Below are 23730 nucleotides of genomic sequence, written 5' to 3'. Positions count from 1 at the left end.
TTTTTCTACTATAGCAGAAGCCACAACAAAGATTTTAAACTAGACTTTACAGGGTTGAATTACTATTAAACCTAAATCAATGGTCTAAGTAACATGACTTTGTACTTATGTTATTTTGCCATATATGATTTTACTAACTGCAGTCGAATCCGCAATCTCTAGTTTACCCGGATAAACCATGCTGAAAATTCATGCTGGCATGCAGAACAGTGTGGTTTTATAGACATGCTTGTGTGGCTGGAAGGACTAATTGCTTCCATAGATGATGGTCACAATCATTAGGAAGGGCGCTTTTTAAAATTTTTTGAAATAAAGTGTGTCTTTTAAATCAAACCAGTCACTGAAAATGCTATTCAATCTTCAGCCAGCACAGTATACTGCATGAGGACCTGAGCATTTTGATATATACTGTAGTATACTCATATAGAAATAGCTGTACCACCCACTGAACTCATAAGCATAGAATGAGCAAGGATATAGAACAATAAATTACGGAATATATCTCCACTCTACTATATATCAATCTGCTCAGCTCCTCCTGCTCTATAACATGCTGCCTGCAGATCAGATAGCATTTTCACTGTGACAGGCTTCCTTTGTAGCTATGAAACTGGCTGACCTGTTGTATATGCGCCTGGCAGCTGAAGGCCCCTGTGTTGGTCCCATATTCATATGTGCCTGCAATGCTGAGAAAAGCTAAATTTTAGTATATGCAAATGAGGTTTCTAGGAGCAACGAGGGTGTTGCTTTTACTCCTAGAGACTCAGCTCTCTTTGAAACTGCCCTCTCCACTTTGATTGACTTTAGAAGTCAGGGACATGAGTGGTGAAGTTTACACTGCCTGGCCCTGTCAATCAAAGTGGAGACAGCAGTTGCAGAGAGAGCTGAGCCTCTAAGAGTAACCGCAATGCCTCCATTGCTCCTAAAGGATCATTTGCATATATTAAAACATCATTTTTCTCAGCTATGCGGACACATATGAACATGGGACCAACACAGATACCTTCAGATGCCAAGTGCACATGTAACAGGTCAGCCAGTGTCATAGGTACAAATCTGCTGACAGACGCCCTTTAATTCTCTACATTAGTATAGACATGAAATGCATCAAACAATATTAACGCCTATATACATAAATCTTGCAGATTGCAATAGAAGAAATACTTTAGATTTCAGTCCCCTGCCATAAATAGTCACTACTTCTGCAATAAATTCAATAAGTATTCTTCAAATTGAAATTATTATGGCATCTAAATTAATGGGAGCATTCTAATCATTCTGGGGTCCACATAAAGAACATAGATTGAAATGTATAAGAAAATAGTGTTTATAAAAAGCTACACCGATGAGAAGAGCATCAGCTATCCCACGCGTCATGAAACATTTCCCATGGATGCTATTTCACATTCTAGAAAGGATGCTTTTTGCAATCTGCTGCACATATCCATAAAGCAGCCAAGAAAACACATAATAAATATTAAAGATGATATTGAGGTGTTTGAACTACGCCATAATGAACCAATCATTTTGTTCAAATTCATTTCACTCTAGCTATAAAGTAAGTCATGATGCCCAACACAGCATACACTAGGCATAGTCAAAAAGGCCTTGATGTACTGACATAGTCATTTTTAATATAGCTCACAGATGGTGTCCCATTATGACATGACAGAACTGTCCATAAAATTATTGTAAATCAAAAACGGAGACTTTCGTTATGGATGGTCTACCTCAGAACATCTAACCAAGATAACAGGGAAAACACATTTCAGGTAATAGCTAAAATCATCTCTAATTACTAAGGATCTTCAAATTTTCTTATTCAGTTTTACCCTAATTTCATGATATGTCTCCCAATAGTCAATTGAATAAATTTTGGGTTTTCTTTTACCTATACCCTACAGCTATAAATCCAGAAATATGTATAGCTGTAGGAAAACAGGTCCAACACTCATCTATACCACTAATAATAGATCCCCCTCCAAACACACATATAGCTGCATAGGGTACAAGCAGCTGTAATAAATCATGGAGATGTATGTCATACAGTACATACTATCCACATCATGGTGCCCCAGAAGTGACTTTTGTTCCCTTTTTCTGTCTTGTAAATCTGCAGAAAATCAACTTTAATCCTTGTTCCCATTGTCTGCAAATTAGCTGTTCCAAATCAAGGAGGCTGGCACTTTCCTCCTCAACGTCATGCTTTCCCCTGTTCTCTTTAAGTCCTTGATTGTCTTATAACCAGTAATAATAAAGTAATAATAGATAGTAATAAAGAAGGTGTCACTAAGAAGCTGATTTCACACTGTGTTTGCAGAATATATGTGACAGGGGCTTTCCTGGCACGTATCAAATGTATCCATAGGTCCCCACTTGCCCAACAGACGCTACCTTTGTCAGCTGGTATAGGTCAGTATATATTTCTTCAGCAGTATGGAATAGAGCAGTTTATTGCACTATTGCATATATAGGCATCCCACAAAAAGGATGTATGCATAACATGGGTGTCTATTGGCGATGTACATTATACCACTGTCTGGCTATACCGACACATATGCCTGACATTCGTCTGAGGTATATATTGGGAAATCCTTCCAATGTATACCTCCAATGTACACTGCACATACAGTGTCAATAGACTCTTAAGTGATATAAATATAAACAGAGAATTTCTGCTACATTGTATAATTAACAAGGAACGTAAAAAGAGTTGCCTCGGTTGAAATGTCTGTTTTAACAAAAACAATGAGTTGTGTCTAGTATTGCAGTTATTCCCAATTCACAAGAACAAGATGCCATACTAGTACAAACCATGGACAAGAAAGGCAATCTTTCTGGCAAAAAAAGGACAATAACTACATAAAAGATGAAAATCCAAACATCCCTTCTTGGCCAAAGGTGGTCTTCTTTAACAATAGATTTGCGTTACTTATGTGTTTTGCATGCAGCAATACTTTTGCAGTTAAACTTTACAAACGATATTCAGAATTACTACACTAACCTGAAACTTTGAACTATAGGTTAAAAATGTCAAACTTATATGGCAAAATAACATTCATAGCTGTCCAAACACAGTGAAATTCTAGATGGTGAACTCCATAAGACCAAATAGAGCATAGAATAGCATCAAATTTGTGCATCATCAGGTTTTCAACTGCAACTAACATTACTACTTACTCAGATGTCAATTCTCTTAGTAAATATAGTTGGTTAGCCTTAAGATTGAACAAAGAAATCTCAAGGATTTGATAAAACCTAACACACAAACATTGGGGTCAATACTGATCTGTATAATCTTACCCTAAAAAAGAGCATGAAACAGACCCCCACATACAAGTTGCAGTAATGGCATTAAAAGATAAGTTATTTTCCACATTCCAAAAATGTGCATACCCAAAGGTATGTTGAGCTGGTGGGAAGTTATTTCCTCTACTTTACATGTTCCTCAGTCAACCATCTGTGTTAGAAATATGTACAATGACGGTGCCTCCTGAAATGCGCTATGCAGTAATAAGGTCATATTTTATGTTACACTGTGTGTGTCAATGGTTCCTTGGTTTTACCACAACATTAAAAATCCATCAGAATGGCCACAATAAAATATGTATATCTAGTATGCAGAAGCAGAGGACTACAAGGATTGTCAACAAGCAGTGCTTCAGGTATAGTTAAGTACATTTCGATTTTTAAATCTTTGGAATCAAACCTTTTTTTACTCCTTCTTGCTCCATCAGATTCTTAGGAACACCTATAATCTTATGTTTTTGTCTCAGGTCATAATAAATATCTTACTCCTTTACTAAAATCAATGCAATAATGAAAATTCATAAGTATTTGAGGGTTAAGGGAATTTTTATGCAGGGTCCAAATCTCATTGTTCAGAGAAGTTTAAAAATCATTTAGAAACCAAAGGTGTTGATCAACGGAAATATTTGACTCACTGGCATCTTTAGGCTCAAGCCTTAAGTGTCATTATAGATTAATCTATTTATTAATCTATTCCTTTCAGTTTTAAGATTCAGATTTTTAAGGTCTTTTTCTATTATTTAAAAAAAAATTATAACACATTTTGCTTTTGATTTTTTTTTTACTTTTTTTTTTTGCTTAACAGTCAAGGAGTCAAAACAAGTTAAAAAGATGCCAGCCGGCTGGGGGGTAAAAGAGCTGCGTTTATGTGGACAAATCGGGACCAAATGTGCAATTTTACTAGCTGCTTAGGGGTGGTCCCAGAATATACAAAATATACAACCCACACCTACGGTACTTGAATTGACCACTAGATATGGTCTGATTGGTAGTCTTTGGAGCAAAGACCAGTGGCAACTGACTTGAGTAGTATGTACATATATACTCTGTTGACTATGCACTAATGGGAAAAGTTTAGTTTATTATTTTACCAAGAAACAGTCATAAAAGATCTGTACTCTGCAATATCTGAAACAACCCTGTGGAAAAATTACCAATACCCTGGCTTAATGCTATCAATGTTTACCCTTTTGACACACAAAAATTATAGTTGAGTGTCCAGTCAATGACCTCTGTAAACAAGAAAGTATCTGCTTTATGAGTCAGTAGGGCAAAATTAACTTGCTTAAAGTGTCCTTCATTACCCAATGTTGTATGATTTAATATATTTGGCTTTTTGTTGTTGACACTCAAAAGGTAATATTAAGTACAAAATGCAGCTGCTCTGGAAATAACATCAAGTTTCTAACTAGTTATATTGTTAGGAGAAGTCAATGATCAAGCACAAAGTTTGGAAAGTTCAAAAGAGAAGGCTTGCCGCTCATTAGATGATAGGAGCCAAGTCTAGGTCGCTGGTCCAATTCAAGCAAAAACTGTCCAGATGGAGATTCAATAGTTTCCCAAGATATATGTCCATATAGCGCATTTACTAAAAGCTTATGAAAAAGCTTCTGCAAAAAAAAAACCTGTGGAAAACTCAATTGAAAAATTAATAATGAAAGGTTTTGTAACCTTTGGAAGTGCACACAATGGTGGTGGGTGCTTGAATGCAACAGATAAGCTCCATATTTAGTCAACATCAGTGGCTTATGTAAGTTTCTAGTGCATAAGATGTGCTACAGCCAACAAAAGTAAAAAATAAATTAGTTGGGAATGAGTGCTCCTCCATCCATATGTCCTTCTGAAAATACATCTAAGAATCGCATAAATGGTTTAGTTGTTCTATCCCCACCAGTCCAATACCAGCAAGGCCTATGGCATTGAGCTAAATGGTTTTAAAAGCTCTCTAATGAGGCCAACCAGTGTAGAACACTTGATAGGATCCAAGTAGGTCTTGAACTCTTCCTTATCAGGAGTCTTCAGATATGAACCAAAAGGCTCGGATTTGGTTTCCTAGATCGAAATCCATATTTTTTTTCTTAAATTACATATTATAAGAAAAATTATATTAGTGCTACAACAATACAACTCGTAGGTGGCTTCTTAGCAGCTTCTGACTTTCAGTAAGGAGAGTTCATCAGAGGCCCTTAAGATTACTGTTCTCCTGCTGTTCATTTCCACAGTGAGGCTTCAAAACACTTTGTATGCAGTTGTTTCCCAATCATCTAACTCTCCACCACTGTGCAAGACTTTCAGTCAGGCTGGAGGGTAAGGCATAACAGACAGACAAATATGTTGGGGCATGTGATGGTGCATGAAGAATTGATATGGATTTTTGTGTACAGGGTTTTACATGTAAAAATGTTCTGTATGTTCTGCAATTCCACAGACAAAATGACGTGTCCACTGCTACCCTTGGTCCTCCCAAAGTAGAAGAGCCATTACTGCTGCAAAATGTCCTTAGATATGCCTCTTCATATGCAGGGCAAGGTGGTCAGACCTGGAAAAGCACCTATAAGGAAGCAGAATATTAGAATCATTATCAAGTACATATCTGCATAAATATTCCCCAACCCATCAAGCATTAACAACCTTAAAGGGATTGTCCTATTTAGATATGCATGTCATATTGATAGGGGCCTGCACCTATTGGACATGTATGGTATATAATATTGATATTCCATAATTGAATGGGATGGGAATACCCCTTTTATTACAATGACATTAATCACAATCACTAAAGTATTGCTGTTTCCACTCAAAAAGAAACACATCACAAAATAATCAAAACTGTTATTTTAGTAAAAAGTGATAACAGGCATTATAAGTCATAAACCGTCATTCCAATAACACTGTAAATTTGCCTCCATAGCCCAGGACATAATAAAAGATATAAATTAAAAACCTTCCAGTTGATAATATTCATCTATTGATTTATTCATAAGGGTTTGCATTGTGCTAAAGACCACCTACTTAATTCCGGGCAGGTGAAGCAGCCTCATTCTAGCAGGCTGCCCTCCTGGTGCTGTTTGATTGCAGGAGAGGGTAGAGGGCTGGAGCTTGTACCATATGTGCTCTTTAGCACAGAGTTTCTCCGTGATGGCTCAGTGAAAAATGTTGGGAGTTTGGGACACAAATACTAATGTAAAAAATCTACAATTACTAATATTTAACTGTTTCTTTACTACTCTAACCAAACATATGGGTGACAAAAGTGCATTGTATGAATGTTTCAGTGAGCAAGTAAAAAAATACAGAATACACAAATAATATGCACTTAAAAGGGTTATTTTAGATAACAATACTGATGGCCTATCTATCCCTCAGCTGCCGTTCTGGGTACTGCACCTTTGGTTCATTCACTTGAATGGGAAGCATTGCAACCCTCAGAATAGCCCCCCCCCCCCCACACACTAAGCGTATGCTGTTCCTGTGTAAAAATAAATGGATCTCTAACTCTTCCACAAGAATGTTACTGAGTAGTTACAAGAGGTTTTTGAGATAGCAATAAAGTTCATATTTTTAAAATTTAATTAATTTAAATTTAGTCCCCCCAAGTGGTAATTTCAAGAAGTATGGACAGAGGAACTATACTGATGTCGTTCAGGAAATCCATAAAACAATCTTCCTGTATGACTCACATTTATACTTTATGGCAAAAGTAAACAAGAGACATCTTTGATGTAGAACTGATGATTTGTTAATAATGAAAGAACATTTAGAAGATAGAAACGGCCTTTATCCTGTTCTATGAAAGCTATGAACGTTTCATGATGTATGTACCTTTCCTCTACCCCCACCACTGTCCTGAGCCTTCTGCTTCTTCAGAACCATCTGTTGAAGATCCATTAGTCTCAGTCTGAAAGCTTCCATATCCTTAATGTCCTCCCAAATAGACTGAGCTCTTCAGGCATTGCCTTAGGTCTCTGGATCTTTCTTCCCTCTCCAAACTAATGCACTTTATTTCATTAGGACAACAATTAAGGGTGTCGACTCTTATGTTGGCCGGACAATGCTGACAATACAGAGTACGTGGTTTGAATTTCAATTCTGCTCAGTACAGTTCTTAGCAGCAGCCGACACAAGGCTATATAGAATTATTACCAAAGACAGACGCTTTTTAACTCATTAAACATTTACAAAATTAATTGAAAGCTAATGCAAGTGTAAACGATGAAATATATTTTATGTATATGTATAAAATGTGCTTTTCTTCATATAACCAGGATAGCAGCAACAGTATCACGTTCATTCTTTCCAACGCTGGCTTTTAAGGGACCTAAATTAAAAAGAGCCACTCGGCTTCTCTTTATGTAAGCACAATGACATTTTTTACTCAAGTGTTGTACTGTTGAAGTTTTAAGCCATGGCTATTAATCTGCTCTTCTTTATTTTATGAAAATGCAGTCTACTGGATTCACACAAAGCATTTCTCACTGTATATTTGTATTTTTCACTGTATTTTTGGGGTCAAAAATGCTACAGCCAGATGGTACTTTATATTAAACCCTTCCAGATATGTGATGTACTAGTACATCACATGTCGGATCTTTATAGCTGAGCGGGCACCACAGCAACTGGGTACACCCAGACCTAATGTATTAATAATAGTACAGATTAATAGGTCAGTTTTACCTGCATAAGGAACACCGTAAAAAAAAAACATATAACTGTTGCAGAATTGCATTTTTTTCTAATTTCACCCTATTTGGACTACATTATATGCAATATTAAATGGTGCCATTAGAAAGTATGACTTGTCCTGCAAAAAGTCCTCATACGATATGGATCCAAGAAGGCAAAAAGGGTATGGATCCAAGGAGGAAGGGAGTAAAAAACTAAAACACTAAAACGGAAAATCGCTCCGTCAGCAAGGGGTGAAAAAGTAATGACATGAAAAATCCTGTTTTCTTTTTCGTTTATTAAACGCAGCATGTTTTAGGTGTCATGATTTTTTTCAGCTGTTTTACTATAGACTCCTTCATAGAGATTGAAAAATGGCAGAATGAAAAGTTATGTTTTAAATAGCACCATATATGCATATAAAATGCCATGAAAACCGGTTGGAAATCACGGCACGTTTTAAAACTATTTAAAAAACTGTGTGCTTGAAGAAGGCTTTAAAGGGGTTGTACAGTGCTAACATATTGATGACTTTTCATTAGGATAGGTCATCAAAATTACATCAGTGAGGTCCGTTTCCTGGCACCCCAGCACATCAGCTGTTTGAAGAGGTAGAGGCGCTCATGTGATTCCTGCGTGATCTTCAAAATTACCTGTGTGTTGTCTCGCTTGTAGAGGTGGTGCAGTGTCATTACAACTGCTTATCCCATGCAAGTGAATTGGATGAGCAGCTGTGACTCCGCCGCAAATGAGAAGCGGAAGAAACACTCACGCAAGAGCCGCTACCGCCAAAGAGCTGATTGGCTGGGGTGCCAGCCCCCACCGATTTCATATTGATGACCTACCCTGAGGATAGGTCACCAATATTTCAGCACTGCACAACCCCTTTAAGGCTGGAGCTACATGACAACTCTGGCCAAAATGACCAAAGAATGTTGTAATGCCTCTAACGCAAGTAATTAATTTAAATGGGGTCCTATTGCAACATGCAAGTTGATTTGACTGCACCCAATGCAAAAAATCCACCACTAATGGGAAACTGTTGGGTCACGGTAGTGGCAATTTGCAGGTTGCGGCACATCCGCATACATTTACATTTCTTCCTACACCGTGATCTTTGGTTGTATGAAAGCATGGCGATTTCTATACAGAGGATTCTCTTTACGAGGGGGTTATATGGCTCACGGTACATACAGAGCACCACGTTGTTTGTACTGCAGACTCATTATGCAGTCCAGGTGCCTCCGTACCAAACATTGCATCTTCTGAATAAATTACTTGAACTATATATTATTTATATTATATACTTTACATTAAAAAAGGATGAAATTTAGTTATTTATTGTGTGGTAGTAACAATAAGACAATAATTGGTGACCCATTCAGGGATACAATGGGTTAAACAGATTCTCAAATAAAAAAAAAAGCATTCTCCTGATTGCTGAACCGGCAACTCAAAAGAATGTCTGTCCATAGCTATAGAATGGCAGCTTGTTTGTTGTAGCTGCTGCAAAGGATGTGATACAGGGATCAAGAGACCTTGATACGAACCCAAAGCTTGGAAACAAAACCAGCAGAAACATATCTCTGCATGGGTCACCACAACTGTCACATATGTCACAGGAGGATGCTTATTCTTATCAATATGACTCATTTGAAAGATAAAAAAAAATTATAAAAGGATAAAAAAAATCCATTTCGAAGATGCAGAGACAGCTAAAGAGATTTATTTAAGATAGAGAAGACGGTGGGCACTGTCCACTGCAGCAGCACCACGGCAAGGCACGTAACTAATTAGATTGTACATGAGATTCTACTGCAATGTAGTAGATAACAGATAAAGACCTTATCAATATTAAAGAAACACTCCCAAAAAACATGGTTTAAAATGTAGTGAAGGTAATTTTCTTAGGCTACTTTCACACTAGCGGCATGGACCTCCGGCAGGCTGTTCCATCGGGTGGACAGCCTGTCGGATCTGTCCTGCCGCTAGTGAACGTGTGCCCCCGGACTGCCGCTCCTTCCCCATTGACTATAATGGGGGCGAGGGCGGAGTTCCGGCGGAGGCACGGCAGCGCACACGAAAAGAGGCTGCCGGAATAAAACGACATGTCCGACATTTATTCCAGCAGCCTCTCGCCGTGCGCTGCCGTGCCTCCGCCCTCACCCACCATTATAGTCAATGGAAACAGAGTGGCAGTCCGGGGGCACACGTTCACTAGCGGCAGGACGGATCCGACAGGCTGTTAACCCGACGGAACAGCATGCCGGAGGTCAGTTCCGCTAGTGTGAAAGTAGCCTTATCAGAAACAGTATTTGTGAGTTATAACCTCCCTTCTTATTCTCAGCTGTGTCATGTGACCAACAGTGTGACTCTTCAAATAACACAGCACCTTATGTGTGGACAGCAAGCCAGTAGGAGTGGAACAAAATGGGACTTGTAAAATACACAACTAGGCTAGTTTTTACAGAGATGATAATACACCAATGATGTTGAGGCGGCAGAGTGAGCTGGACTGGGCTGTATTTGTTCACAGTGATGTGATATAATGCCAGGGCACTTAATGCTTAGACAAAATCTTGCACTCTGAGATTTGATCTGATAGACAGTTGAAACAATGGGGGCGTTAACTAAGCAAAATGCACTCAAATCTACAATTGTTTCAATTCTATTCAATATTTAAATAGTATTTAAATGTTTAGCATTTAAATGCATTTTTACACCGAAATGATCATTTAAAATTGTATTAACCCCTTCCCGACGGAGCGATTTTTCTTTAGCATTTAAATTCTTTTTTACTCACAGCCTTACAGAAGCCATAACCTATTTTTTTCCATTCACAAAGCTGTTTTTTCAGGACAAGTAGCACCTTCTAATGGCACCATTTCATATTGCATACAATGTAGTGTAGCTGGGTAAGCTGGAAAAAAAAATGCTGTGGAACTGGAAAAAAAAAAACGCTGACCTGTTAACTTCATTCTCCAGGTCAGTACGATTAGGCTTCATGCACACGACCGTTCCATTTATTGCGGTCCGCAAAACGCGGATATGCAAAAAACGGAAGCCGCCCGTGTGCCTTCCACAATTTGCGGAACAGAACATTGTAGACATGCCTATTCTTGTCCGCAAAACGGACAAGAATAGTACATGTTATATTTTTTTTCCGGGGCCATGGAACGGAGCAACGGATGCGGACAGGACACAGAGTGCTGTCTGCATCTTTTGCGGCCCCATTGAAGTAAATGGGTCCGCACCCAAGCCACAAAAACTGCGGCTTAGATGCGGACCCGAACAACGGTCGTGTGCATCAGGGCCTTACAGTGATATCACATTTCTATACTTTTACTCTATACTTCACATTTTTATACTTTTACTATTTTTATTGATAAAATTTTGGAGTGTGTATGAATTTTTGATCACTTTTTATAAAAAAAATAATTGTGAGGTGGAGTGACGAGAAAATGTCAAATCTGCCATTCAGATTTTTTTTCCCCATTACCGTTCACCGTATGCAATAAATAGTTTTACATTATAATAGTTCGGGCACTTTAGAACGCAGCAATGCCTATGATATATTTTTTTTTTTATTGTTTATTTCTAATATGGGGAAATGGCATGATTTGAATTTTGATATATATTTTTCTGATCACTTCTCCCATAGACTGCAACGAATTGCCATTGCAGTCTATGAGAGATTGTCTATGTTCCTATGGAGCCCTTCAGAGGGCCAAAGGCTGCCAGAGTCTCCCTCAATCTCAGCAAGGGGGAGCCATTCTAACCCTGGGGCACTATGCTCCCGGGGTTTCACTGTTCAGATGCCGTGGTCACAACTGATCACACCATCTGAGGGGTTAAAAGTCTGTGATCCGCATTATCGCCAAATACAGACTTTGCCTCCGGAGATTTGCTGTATAAAACAGCAGAAACCCGATGCCTATGGCACCTGCTTAGCTCCCGAGACGGTGCCAAATTTGAAGTCCCGCCTTTCACCATACATGTATGGACGCAGTCGAGACGGGGTTATGTGCACCATTTTTTAAACAAGTTGGTGCACATGTATGCAAGCAATGCTATGGCATAAAAACACCCATACTCTGTGGCTTTACATATATACAGTACTGTGCTAAAATTTTAGGCAGATGTGGAAAAAAAATCGGCTCTAAAAAAAAAAAATGCTTTCAAAAGTGTTAATAGTTTAAGGATAACAACCCCAAACATGAGGTCATTAAGAACTATCTTCAGTGTAAGGCCTTATTCCCATGTCAGTCTTTTGGTCAGTGATTTCCATCAGTGATTTTGAGCCAAAATCAGGATTGGAGCCTTCACAGACTTAGGCCTCTTTCACACTACCGGTTTTTTTTTCCGTTTTGCGGTCCGTTTTTTGCGTTCCGTATACGGTCCGTATACGGAACCATTCATTTCAATGGTTCCGCAAAAAAAAACGGAATGTGTTCCGTATGCATTCCGTTTCCGTATTTCCGTTTTTCCGTTCCGTTGAAAGATAGAACATGTCCTATATTTGGCCGCAAATCACGGTCCGTGGCTCCATTCAAGTCAATGGGAAAAAAAATGGAACACATACGGAAATGCATCCGTATGTCTTCCGTATCCGTTCCGTTTTTTGTGGAACCATCTATTGAAAATGTTATGCCCAGCCCAATTTTTTATATGAAATTACTGTATACTGTATTTACCATACGGAAAAACGGAACGGAACAACGGAACGGAAACGGAACCACAACGGAAGCAAAAAACGGACCGCAAAACACTGAAATGGACATACTGTAGTGTGAAAGAGGCCTTAAAGTATAACCCTGGGTTCACACCTGAGCGTTTTACAGCGCGTTCAAACGCGCTGTAAAATGCTCAACACATGAAAACCAATGCTTCCCTATGGCCCTGGTTCACACTTGAGCGTTTTACAGCGCGTTTGAACGCGCGCTGTAAAACGCCCTACGCTCAAACAAGTTCTTGAGCTTTTTTTTGGGCGTTTGTCGCGCGTTATGGCCCATAGACTCATTGGACAACACTGCAGTCAAGCACACAAACGCGCGTCAAACGCGCGTTTACTATTGCAAAAAACGCGCATAAAAACGCGCGACAAATACGCGCGTAAAACGCGCGTCTCAGAAACGCTCAGGTCTGAACCCAGGGTAAGGGAAAGATCTGCTCCTGTTCTGTGTTTAGAGCCGCTCACGATTTGGCTCACGATTACTGAAAGAAATTATTGACCGATCACTGACTATTAATAAGACCTAAAGGAGAACAAGGAGCCCTGGAAGTGATTATATGGCCACACAGAGCCCTGATCTCAATATCATCGAGTGTGTCTGGGATTCCATTAAGAGACTGAATGGAATCGGGCAAGCCTACATCCACAGAACTTGTTTAGTTCAGCAAGATATTTGGAGCAACCTCCTTCAAAAACTGTGTGCAAGTGTCCCTAGAAGTACTGATACTATTTTGAAGGCAAAGGCGGTGGCATCAAATTTGATTTAGATTTCTCTTTTGTTTATTCACTTTGCATTTTAAAAGATAAAAATAAACTATTAACTTCTGTTTTTGAAAGCATTTTTACTCTGCAGATTTTTTTTCCACACCTGCTTACAACTTTTGCAAAGTGCTTATGAAAAGCATAATTAACAGTGGCAAAAACTGATGTGCAAATCCAGAAATATACTGTGTATGTAGACAGTTGAATGCATGCACACACACTGGTATCCTATCTGCAGGGCGTGGGGTTTTCTGCATCATTGATATATTTTAAGCATAATTACACCTGGTACGACTTATTTTGGCACAAACATGCTGGTAAATGAGGAAAACCTAGAATAATATATGGTATGTGAGCATGGAATTACAGTAGTCCAGCTAAAAAGGCTACTAGAGAGTTTAGTGTTCTGTGAAATCATGGAAGAAATGTTCACAAAAGTCAGTGTGGTACGCAAAATAAAGCTCTGTCATACTTAAAAGGATCACACAAAAATGATCACCATCATTCACAGAAATGGTAAGTATGTCATATTTTGAATCACCATATATAGCTCTATGTAATACTGCGGCTTTTATCTTTTCAGGATTGTGTCACAATGTCACACGGGGGGAGGCCAAGTCATGGAAAGGCAGGATGTTCATGAACACACATTTCCTTGCAATCAAAGGCGAAAACTGTCTTCCTGTTTCCTGACCTGTAATTTCGCCAGTAGCTAAATATATAATGGTGATTGTATTACAGACATTTTCCTGGCCTTTTCTTTTAATGCTACTCGTGGGTTCTTTGGCCTGATAACTCATCTTCCTCAGCCCTTTTCTAATGTGATTAAAAGCACATCTTTATTCAATAACATTGACAATAGCCTGACCGAGGCTTTGCCTGGCCTGCTAGGCCTCAACTATCCGGCATTCATAAGACGTTAATGTCAGGGCTGTCACTTGTAATTATTCTAATACTCTGTTCCTTTCACCCTTCCACTTCCCATCCCCACACACAAATACTTCTACCTTCTGGGAGAATTCTTGTCATTCAGATGTTTGATAATGAATATGGCATTTTAACTAGGTGACTGCACTTAAAAGTGTTAAGGTAAAAATGTCTGTTATTGGCATTTCCTGCAGTTTTACACATTAAAACCCATGTATGGTGACTAGTGTAGAATGAAAATCTGTGGTTTCAGTACTGACACTGTAGATATGGAAATGCTGTTGTAAACTATATAAAAAATATTCAATGATAAAGGAAAAGTAGGTACAGGCTACCCTGGTTTAGGATACAGTTGTACCTTCCATTACAGTTACCATTACCCGCATATTTTTTTCCATATACCCCAAAGTTTCCAGTTACAATTACCCGCATATTTTTTCCATATAGCCCAAAGTTTCCCACTGACCATATCCCTAACTAGTGGGGGTCATTCCCTAGGATGGCTGTCCTACTTCAGTATGGCAGGTTGGGGCAGATCTCTCCACTACACAGCAGTGTCCATCCACTTATACCTCTGCACGTTGGGGCCCATCCACTCCAAGGTTACCCTTGGTTTATTGGATCCGGATGTACTAGACACTGGGGCCTTCTACACATCCTTGCCCCTACAACGAACTATTACACCACCTAAATTGCTGATGGCATCCCACTAGTATCCTACCATCTGTTTGCTAGGTCAGGGCTTTCCATGGTCAGCTTCAAAAATAATGGGATTACTTTCATGAGGGCGGCTATTCTGCTTTAGCTCAGGAAAGACAGGGATAGCTTCGACTTACCAGTTCCCATTAGAATTCCCATTATTAGGTGCTATTGATTTTAAATGTCATTAAAAAATATTGTATTTTAGGAGAGCGATTCCTCTTTTCTTCTGTGACGGTACTCGAGCTTGTACTTACCATGCATGTGTGTTCTAGCACTTCCAGTTTCAGTTCTGTCTATGTTTAGTTAACCCTGTCCGTCTGCCTCATCTGTATCTTCACTGTGTCGCACTATCTGCCTGTTTGTCTTGTGTCTCCCACCATCTACATTTCACAAAGTGTACTTTCTGATCTCAAAAACCTGCATTCAAGTCTTAGTGACTGTTCAGACTATTCCAGTGTTTTTTTCTGTGCTTTTGGTACGTTTTCTGTATCCTGAGCTTCTGGTGCTTGCACTAGAGTCCCTGACCCATGTGGGTTAGCTGCTAACTACACTGTAACTGTGCCGGAAGGTACCAGTCCGGTTGATTCCCTGCAGCGAAGGCCAGATTGCTTTACATGAGTTGAAGGGTGAATACCAGGGGAGTGTCAGAATAACAACATTATGGTTTATCCCAAAGTCAAGCCAGTTATTTGGTCTTTCTGAATCTCCAGGAGATCCGGGGTCACCCTCTCACCAAAGGAGGTTGTTTTTAGATGCTGAAAAAGCATTTAATAGTGTCAAGTGGGGCTATCTGTAAGCCATTCTGGGGAAAATGGGATTCGGAACTATATTCCTGACCTGGGTGAACTTATTGTATGTTGCTCGAACGCTGAGAATTAGAGTGAATAATGAGATGTAAGATTGCTTTCGGTTAGAAAGAGGGACAAGGCAGCCCACTGTTGCCATTATTGTTTGTGAGGGCCATAGAACGCCTGACTGCTCTCATTTATGATGCTACTGTTGAGTGAAGATAAGCATTCAAAGCAAAAGTCAGTCCAAAGTTTGGGAGAAAGTTGATTTGCAATGAATCTGAATTTCCTCACGCTTCATGGAAAGGAAATAGGTTTTCCTAAAATTGTGGCTGCTTGTGTTACAAAGCAAAACTTAGTGTAGAGGAGACAAGCCCGGGAATGCAAGATCACACATAATGCCGTAAAGCCAGCCAATCCGCAGATCCACATCCCCTGTGATGTCACAGCCCTATAAAACCCTCATTCCACGTGGCCTCCACCATTCTCCTGTGAGCAGAGCATAGGGAGAGATGTGGCAAGCGCTTATGCACTAGGAACAGTGTTGCTGAAAATGATTACTAGAAGAATATTGGAGAGGGAGACTGCGTCAATTTTATTTATTCATTCCTACATTTACTTACATTTACCTACATCAGCTGTTAACTAAGATATGTAATACCAATAAGATGGATGCCTTTATTATTCCAGTGCCAGTGTGCCAACTAATACCATCCAGTCTGCACCCCTTAGGGGGGCCAGGTCTTAATGAAGATTCTCCATGTCCTAGAAAAATCTGCAAGATGCAGAGAGAAGAGGAGCTGGATGTTTCTGATCATATATTCTCATGATATTAAATGATGTGGTAAAGGAGGAAAAGCAGATGGCAGAAGAAGGGCTCTCAACCATCCAGTCTGCACCCCTTAGGAGAGCCAGGTCTTAATGATGACTATCCTCATCTTTTGCTGTCTTTACTTCTTGCAAATCGCAAATCATCCTTCAAAGTCTCCCCCCCGCTGTGCAGCCGCTCCGTGTGGCCATACCCTAAGGCAGAGTGGCCTGGGTAATCCTGATTTATAGCAATTTGTGATAAATTAATTTGTAACAAATAGTATTTCTTGTGGAACTTTGGATTTTTTTAAACTTTGCTTATCTCTACGTGGTGCCCCTTAGGTACATAGCTTCAATAATGCTGCAGTGGAAGAGAAAGTGGCACTCTATGCAGACAATCTATTATCATTTGTGGATGACGTGGAAACCTCTATGAGTAGGATTATCGTAATAATCGAGCACTTTAGGAAATATTTGGGTCTAAATATCAATTGGACTAAATCTGCATTGTTACTATTGTTATCCAGGAGGATAGGAGGTGCTTGGAAGTTATATCAGATATAAGATATCTCAGACTATGGATCACTAGAAAGGTATCAGATTATAGCGTAGTGAACCTTTGCTGGAGAGAATGAAGCGGAAAGTGGAGGTTTCAACTAAATTACTGCTATCCGTTATGATTTTGATGCCACAATTATTATATGTTTTACACAATGCTCCAGTTTGGCTTCCATGTCATCTATTTAAATGTATGGACGGTATATTTAGGGAGCTGATATAGAAAAAAAAAAAAACAACAACTAGAATCTCGTTGTCAAAATTACAACTTCCCAAGGATAGGGGTAGGATTCCTCTCCCTAACTTGTTGGTATATTATCTGGCTGCACAACTCCAACACTTGTAAGGGTGGATTGTAAATGTCAGTAACAGTATCCCTGATTCTAGAAGGGTGACTTTACAAGCTTATGTGCCAGACATGCAATTACTAGTGTCACTGGAAGCACACAAGTTTAGATTATTTTCTCCTGCAGTACCCACATTGCTCATATTGCATAAAATATGGTGGAAGATAAGAGAGTTGCTGGGTATAGAGGGCTGTACAAGATATAACCCTATCTGGGAAAATGTACATTTATGGGAGGTGTTCAAACTAGAAGGATTTGAAGCTTGGGGGAGATTAAGTCTTTTCAGCAGTTGCAAATGGAATTCCAGCTGCCGCATAGGGTTTTTAATATCTAGAACTGCGGTTCGCTCTTCAGTACCAGGGAAGAGTTGTACCTATGACAATATCCACCCAGTATTCTGCGTGTTAAGTGTCTAAAAGACCCGCTGGCGGGGCTTACAGAAAAGCGGGAAATGGATATTGGCCTGTTACTGGGTGAGCAATGGAAAGCTGTTCTCGGGGCAGTACTGACATTGTCGATGAACGTGACTCAGTACCGATTGCAAGTCTTTCTGATACATTGGGTTTATAAAACACCTGTAAAATGGCTAGGGCAGCACGAAAGCCTGCCCATCAGAGCCAGTGATGTCACCGAACACACTGTTGGGCGGGAGCCTCTGCCTGGCAGTGTGTTATTGTAAATAAAAGAACCCTTGCCCTGCGCAATACAGCGAAGGGCAAAGTAGAGCATCATGCTCTGATGCTAACATCAGGGGTGCTGCCTGGATGAATCTATGGGTATGCCCGGGTTCAGAGCCACTTGGTTCTTGTTTCTACTTATTTGTACTGGTTTATCAGTGTTATTTTATTGAAAACCTAATAAAAATGATCTTATTTAAAGGTTGGTTGGCACAGTGGGTGCCCACTCACGTATACATAACACCATGTTTATAACCCATGCTTGCCAAATCTCCCAGAACATCCAGAAGGCTCCCGGAAGAGTTCATGGGGAGCTACTCTGTCCCAGAAAGTAGCCTTCTATGAGCTCTTACTGAATGTGGAGTTGGGATGTGGTATCATTATATGCAGTCCCAGCACCCATGCATGCTCTGAGGGGAGCATTATGTGTCACATAAGGGACATTACAAACACTGGAAGGGTTTAGAATCTTTAAAAAGAACATACTCTGAAAAGTTAATGGGAGTTGTCGCATCTCGCTGTTTCCATGGCTAGAGCAGACTAAGCGTCAGCCCTAGGTGGCCGAGTAGGCTGGCACTCTGCTGATTCCGTGACCTTCATTGTTGTGAGTGTAGTGGGAGCTATGTAAACAGTACAGCAGAATACGCTACCTCCGTAACTCTGAGCGTTGCGAAAACAGTGGCGCTCACTTGCTCAGCTACCTAGGGCCGGCACTTAGTCTCATCTCACCATGGAAACGGTGAGATGAGACAACCACTTTAAGTTGCTTAGTCTCCTGCATGAAAACTTTACAACGTTGGAAAGCTTACGCTAACCTAGGCAATGAGGGGGTCATTTATTAGGACCAGCGTTTTAGTCACCGGTCTTAATAATCCCTATAACTGGCTGTGGATCCTCCAAAGTTATGAGGAGGCGACGGTCTCTACATAACTTTGACGTATCCAGTGCCAGTCTAAATGTAAGGCAGCTTAATAGCTGGCTTACTTTCAGACCATTTTCTACGCTTAAAACAGGCGTAAAAAAATATGAATGAGACGAGCTTGCCGGGCTGTCCCCTTCCCCACCCATGCCATGCCCACTTGTTTAGACATGGCGTGGGCAGTGTAAGCCAGGAAAAGTCACAGATTGCAGCGCAAATAACCTTTGCACCACAAGCTGCACCAGAAATATGTCTAATATATTCCATGTAGTCCTATAAGGCCTTGATTTTTGTGGGGCGAGTTGTATTTTTTTAATGGCACCATTTAGAGGTACACATAATGCATTGAAATTAGCAATTTTTTTGGGTGGGGGGGGATCTGTTTTGCAGCATTCATTGAGCAGTATACATGATAATACCATGCTGATACCAAATTTACATATATAGTACTTTTTGGCATACCACTTTTGACACTTTTCAAATTATTTGTGTGCTGCCATATGCTGAGAGTTAAAAATGTTTCTATTTTTACATCGATGGATATGTGTGAGGACCTGTTTTTTGCAACAACCTGTCATTTTTATACTTGTGCCTTTGGGTACATATGATTTTTTGGCACTTTAAATTCTCTTTTGGGCAGGCAGGATTAACAAAGTACAGGAATTCTGATTTTTTTTTTCAACGTTAACCACATGGGATAAATAAGTTGCGGAAATACCAATTATAAGTACTTTTTTATATTTTTTTATAGACTGATATATATATTGTCAATGTCCTGTTCTGAGATCTGATAGTGATAGCGCTGTTGTATATGATGATGTCCTGCAAGATATGATCTATGGATGGCGTGATCTTAAAGTATTCATCCAAGAAGACAGTTCCATCTAAAGTGGTTAAGTGTTTGTGCAACCTCTGCTCCACCTTCAAATTTAATGCTCAGAGTAACCTTAACATTTTCCCAGTCATGCTATACTTTACCTGTCACAGTGGTTGCATTTAAATGGCTTTGCCCCTGTGTGTTTCCTGTAGTGCCTTGTAAGTTCATCACTCCGAGCAAAACGCCAGTCACATCCTTCCCAGGAGCACTTATATGGCTTTTCACCTAAAAAACATACAGTATATATATGTATTACATATATTTTAGGAATATAAACTGCATAGTCTTTTTCCAATAGTAAGTTTGCACACATTTACAATATCCACTATACATACATGATATTTGAAGCATCAATGTCATGAACATATAAAGCATTATTAAAGGGCATCTGTCAGCAGATTTGTACCTATGAAACTGGCTGACCTGTTGTGGATGCATGTGCGCCTGGCAGCTGAAGGCGTCTATGCTGGTCCCATGTTCATATGTGCTGGCATTACTGAGAAAAATCATATTACAATATATGCAAATGAGCCTCTAGGAGCAATGGGGATGTTACCATTACACCTAGAGGCTCTGATCTCTCTGGAACAGCTGCACCCTCTGCACTGCCTGGTCCTGTCAATCAAAGTGCGGAGGGAGCGGAAGTTGCAGAGCCTCTAGGTGTAATAGCAACGCCCCTGTTGCTAGTAGAGGCTCATTTGCATATAATAAAACATAATTATTGTCAGCAGTGAGGACACATATGGACCTGGGACCAACACAGATGCCTTCAGCAGTCAAGCACACATGCAACAGGTCAGCCGGTGTCATAGGTACAAAATGAAGCCACAAAAAAGAAACAGACGTAAACCTGTCATTGTAAACAGAGCTACCAAGAGAATAAGATTTCATACATTTTATGCTATATAAAGGTCTAAATGAATATTTTTCATTCTCTCCCAACCAAGCAGAAGCTTATTTTAGTGCTTGAAACCTTAGGTAGGGTCAGCTCTGCATGGTTATTCGCTTCTGGTGGTAGATTAACATATTGTATATGACGTTAAAAAGTGCCTATCATTGCAAGTGCTGAGTTTTGGAGTTCTTCATTAGTCCCTTTGAGTACCACTTATATTTTATGTCCAGAAAGAAAGAGCATTTCATTGTGATTTTTTCAAGAATTTTTATAGGACTTCAGTATTGCTGGAAATTTATGTTCATAATTAGACATTTATGGGTGAACAAGTATCAATTGGGAGTCAGTGCACCACTGCTGTAACAAGCCAATCGAAATGTTTGCCAATATTAAGAATACATCATTAGGCAGTGAAATCCGATCTGTTCTGCAGATAGCAAAGCACAGTCCAAACTACCTCAATAAGAACATTTTTAATTGTGTTTCCTGAATTCGCATTGCTTCTGTAATCCTTTTCTTAGTGATGAGTTTATTTTTGAAGTTAAAGCAAGGTTTTCCAGTTATCACCTCCCAGTTCATAATAACACAGAAGACTATAAAAATCACTTTTTTTAACGCTACATTTTTACAAGCCTTTCTCTAGCTTCACACATTGGAAGTGATTTCTGCAAACATGCTGAAGATGAGAGAAAAAAGTAAGACCTTAAGTAACTTTAGATGATTTGGAAGGTACAACATCATTATCTTCTAATTAGTAATTCTGAGCTTCTGAGTGATGCTACGCAGCCAATAAACATGCACGGAGGTACTGGCTCTCACTGTAAGGCCGTAGCCATGTTGGCTACTGGCAATACAGTGATTGGCTGGCCGAAACGCGCCAGAGTGCTCTATAGCACCCGGTGACACGTATTCGGCTCAGTCTTAGTCAGGGAGAGCTGTGAGTGGAATTGTTAGAGAGACGCAAAAGTCTTTTTAAGGACTATAGTTGTGTCTGGCTGCAATATATATAATTAGCGCAACCTGCGCTAAATTGCATGCAATTGTTAGTGCCACTTCTGATAGTGACACAACCTCTGCTGCATCTTTTACTTTACATTTGCGCAGCCTAAATATCTGTGAAATTCAGAGCAATTGTTTGGCCTCTGATGACAACGAAATTACGAGCGCTACATCTCCTGTATAACATTTGCGCATCCTAAATATCAGTGACTTTAATTCAGTGTAATTTTTTATTAGCTGCTGGTGACAGCGACATTACTTGCGCTATACCTCCTGTGTAACGTTTGCACATCCTAAATATCAGTGATATTAATTCAGTGTAATTTTTTATTAGCCACATCCTGAAATTTTCGGTGACATTCAGTGCACTTTTTTCATAGACGCTGCGGACAGCGACATTATCTGTGCTACATCTCCTCTTTAATGAGTGCGCATCCCAAAAATATCTGTGACATTCTGTGTACTTTATTTGCGCATACACTTACAAAACCTGTACTGTACTTACAAAACCTGTACTGCTACTGTACAGGTCACATGCTTGCAAGCATATATACCATTTAATATGCGCAAGGCGAGCAGTAAAGGACAGGGAAATGGCCGTGCTGCTGATGGTACAGGCAGAGGCCATGGCCCTGGGCGCAGTGAAACTGTGCCTACTGCCAGAGAAACTGTGCCTGCTGCCAAGAAACACACTCATCCACGATACCTAGCTTCATGTCCTAGTTTGTAGGGTCGCGGAGGACACCACTCTCAAAGTCAGACTAGTGCAACCAGGTGGTCGGTTGGATTGCAGCAGTCGGTTAAGCACCACCCTGTCTTCCACAAAGTCCAGTCTCAGTAGCCAAGAGTCTGGTCAACAGATTCCTCACCCCAATACTCCTTCCTCCCACCATGAAGACTTTTGGCAAACAATTGATCACACACTCGGATATTCAGAGGATCTTTTTTCATCGCCATTCCTTGATTTGGGCCTCTCGACAAGCCCGCTTGAAGAGGGACATGAAGGAGATATTGTGCCCTGATTCTCAAACTCTTGAGCATCCACAGTCACAGGAAGATGACAGTGGGGAACGGCAATTAGCATTTCACAAGGTGGATGATGATGATGATGAGGAGACACAGTTGCCAATAAGTCAACTGCAATTAGTGTCTCAAGAGGTTCATGATGAGGATGAGACACAGTTGTCAATAACTGAGGTTGTTAGGTGAACAAGTCAGAAGGATAACCGGAATGAGGAAGTGGAAGAGGAGGTGGTGGACGATGAAGTCACTGACCCAACCTGGGAAGGTGGCAAACTGAGCGACGACAGCAGTACAGAGGGATCAGCAGCACCGCAACAGGCTGGAAGAGGCAGTGGGGTGGCAAAAGGGAGAAGGTGAGCCACACCAAACAGGCCCGCAACTGTTCCCTGGAGCACCCCCTTGCGGCAATCTCCCTTGTCATAGGGTAGGTGTTCCGCAGTCTGGCACTTTTTTGAGGAAAGTGCAGACGAAAAAAGAATTATCATTTGAGACCTGTGCCGTACCAAAATGAGCAGGGGCGTGAACACTAGCAACCTCACCACCACCAGCATGATTCGCTACAAGGCATCAAAGCACCCTAATAGCTGGGCCGAATGCCTGGGTCCACAATCAGTGTCTGCGGGTCACAACACTACTTCCTCTTCCACTGTGTTACGTGCTGGCCAATCCCCTTTCCAAGACGCAGGCCCAGGTGCCTCCCACCATGCACCTGGACTTTCGCAAGCACCATCAGCTTGCACATCCAC

At 40.3% G+C, this 23730-nt stretch overlaps 1 protein-coding gene across 1 annotated transcript in view; it reads right to left on the bottom strand.

Moving 5' to 3' along the window:
- Positions 1–967: 967 nt before the first annotated feature.
- KLF7 (Kruppel like factor 7) overlaps positions 968–23730 on the bottom strand; it is a 140062-nt gene continuing 117299 nt past the window's right edge. Inside the window, exons 3-4 of the mRNA XM_044304387.1 lie at positions 20172–20295; positions 968–5860 (exon numbers count right to left, since the gene is read on the bottom strand). Coding sequence (XP_044160322.1) covers positions 5809–5860; positions 20172–20295 — 176 coding nt within the window. The 3' untranslated portion in view covers positions 968–5808. The remainder of the gene's footprint in view (positions 5861–20171; positions 20296–23730) is intronic.

This window comes from Bufo gargarizans, chromosome 8 (assembly GCF_014858855.1).
Source record: "Bufo gargarizans isolate SCDJY-AF-19 chromosome 8, ASM1485885v1, whole genome shotgun sequence".
In the NCBI taxonomy this organism is placed as follows: Eukaryota; Metazoa; Chordata; class Amphibia; order Anura; family Bufonidae; genus Bufo; species Bufo gargarizans.
Note: the sequence above shows the minus strand (reverse complement) of the source record. Positions and strands in the feature narration are given on the sequence as shown.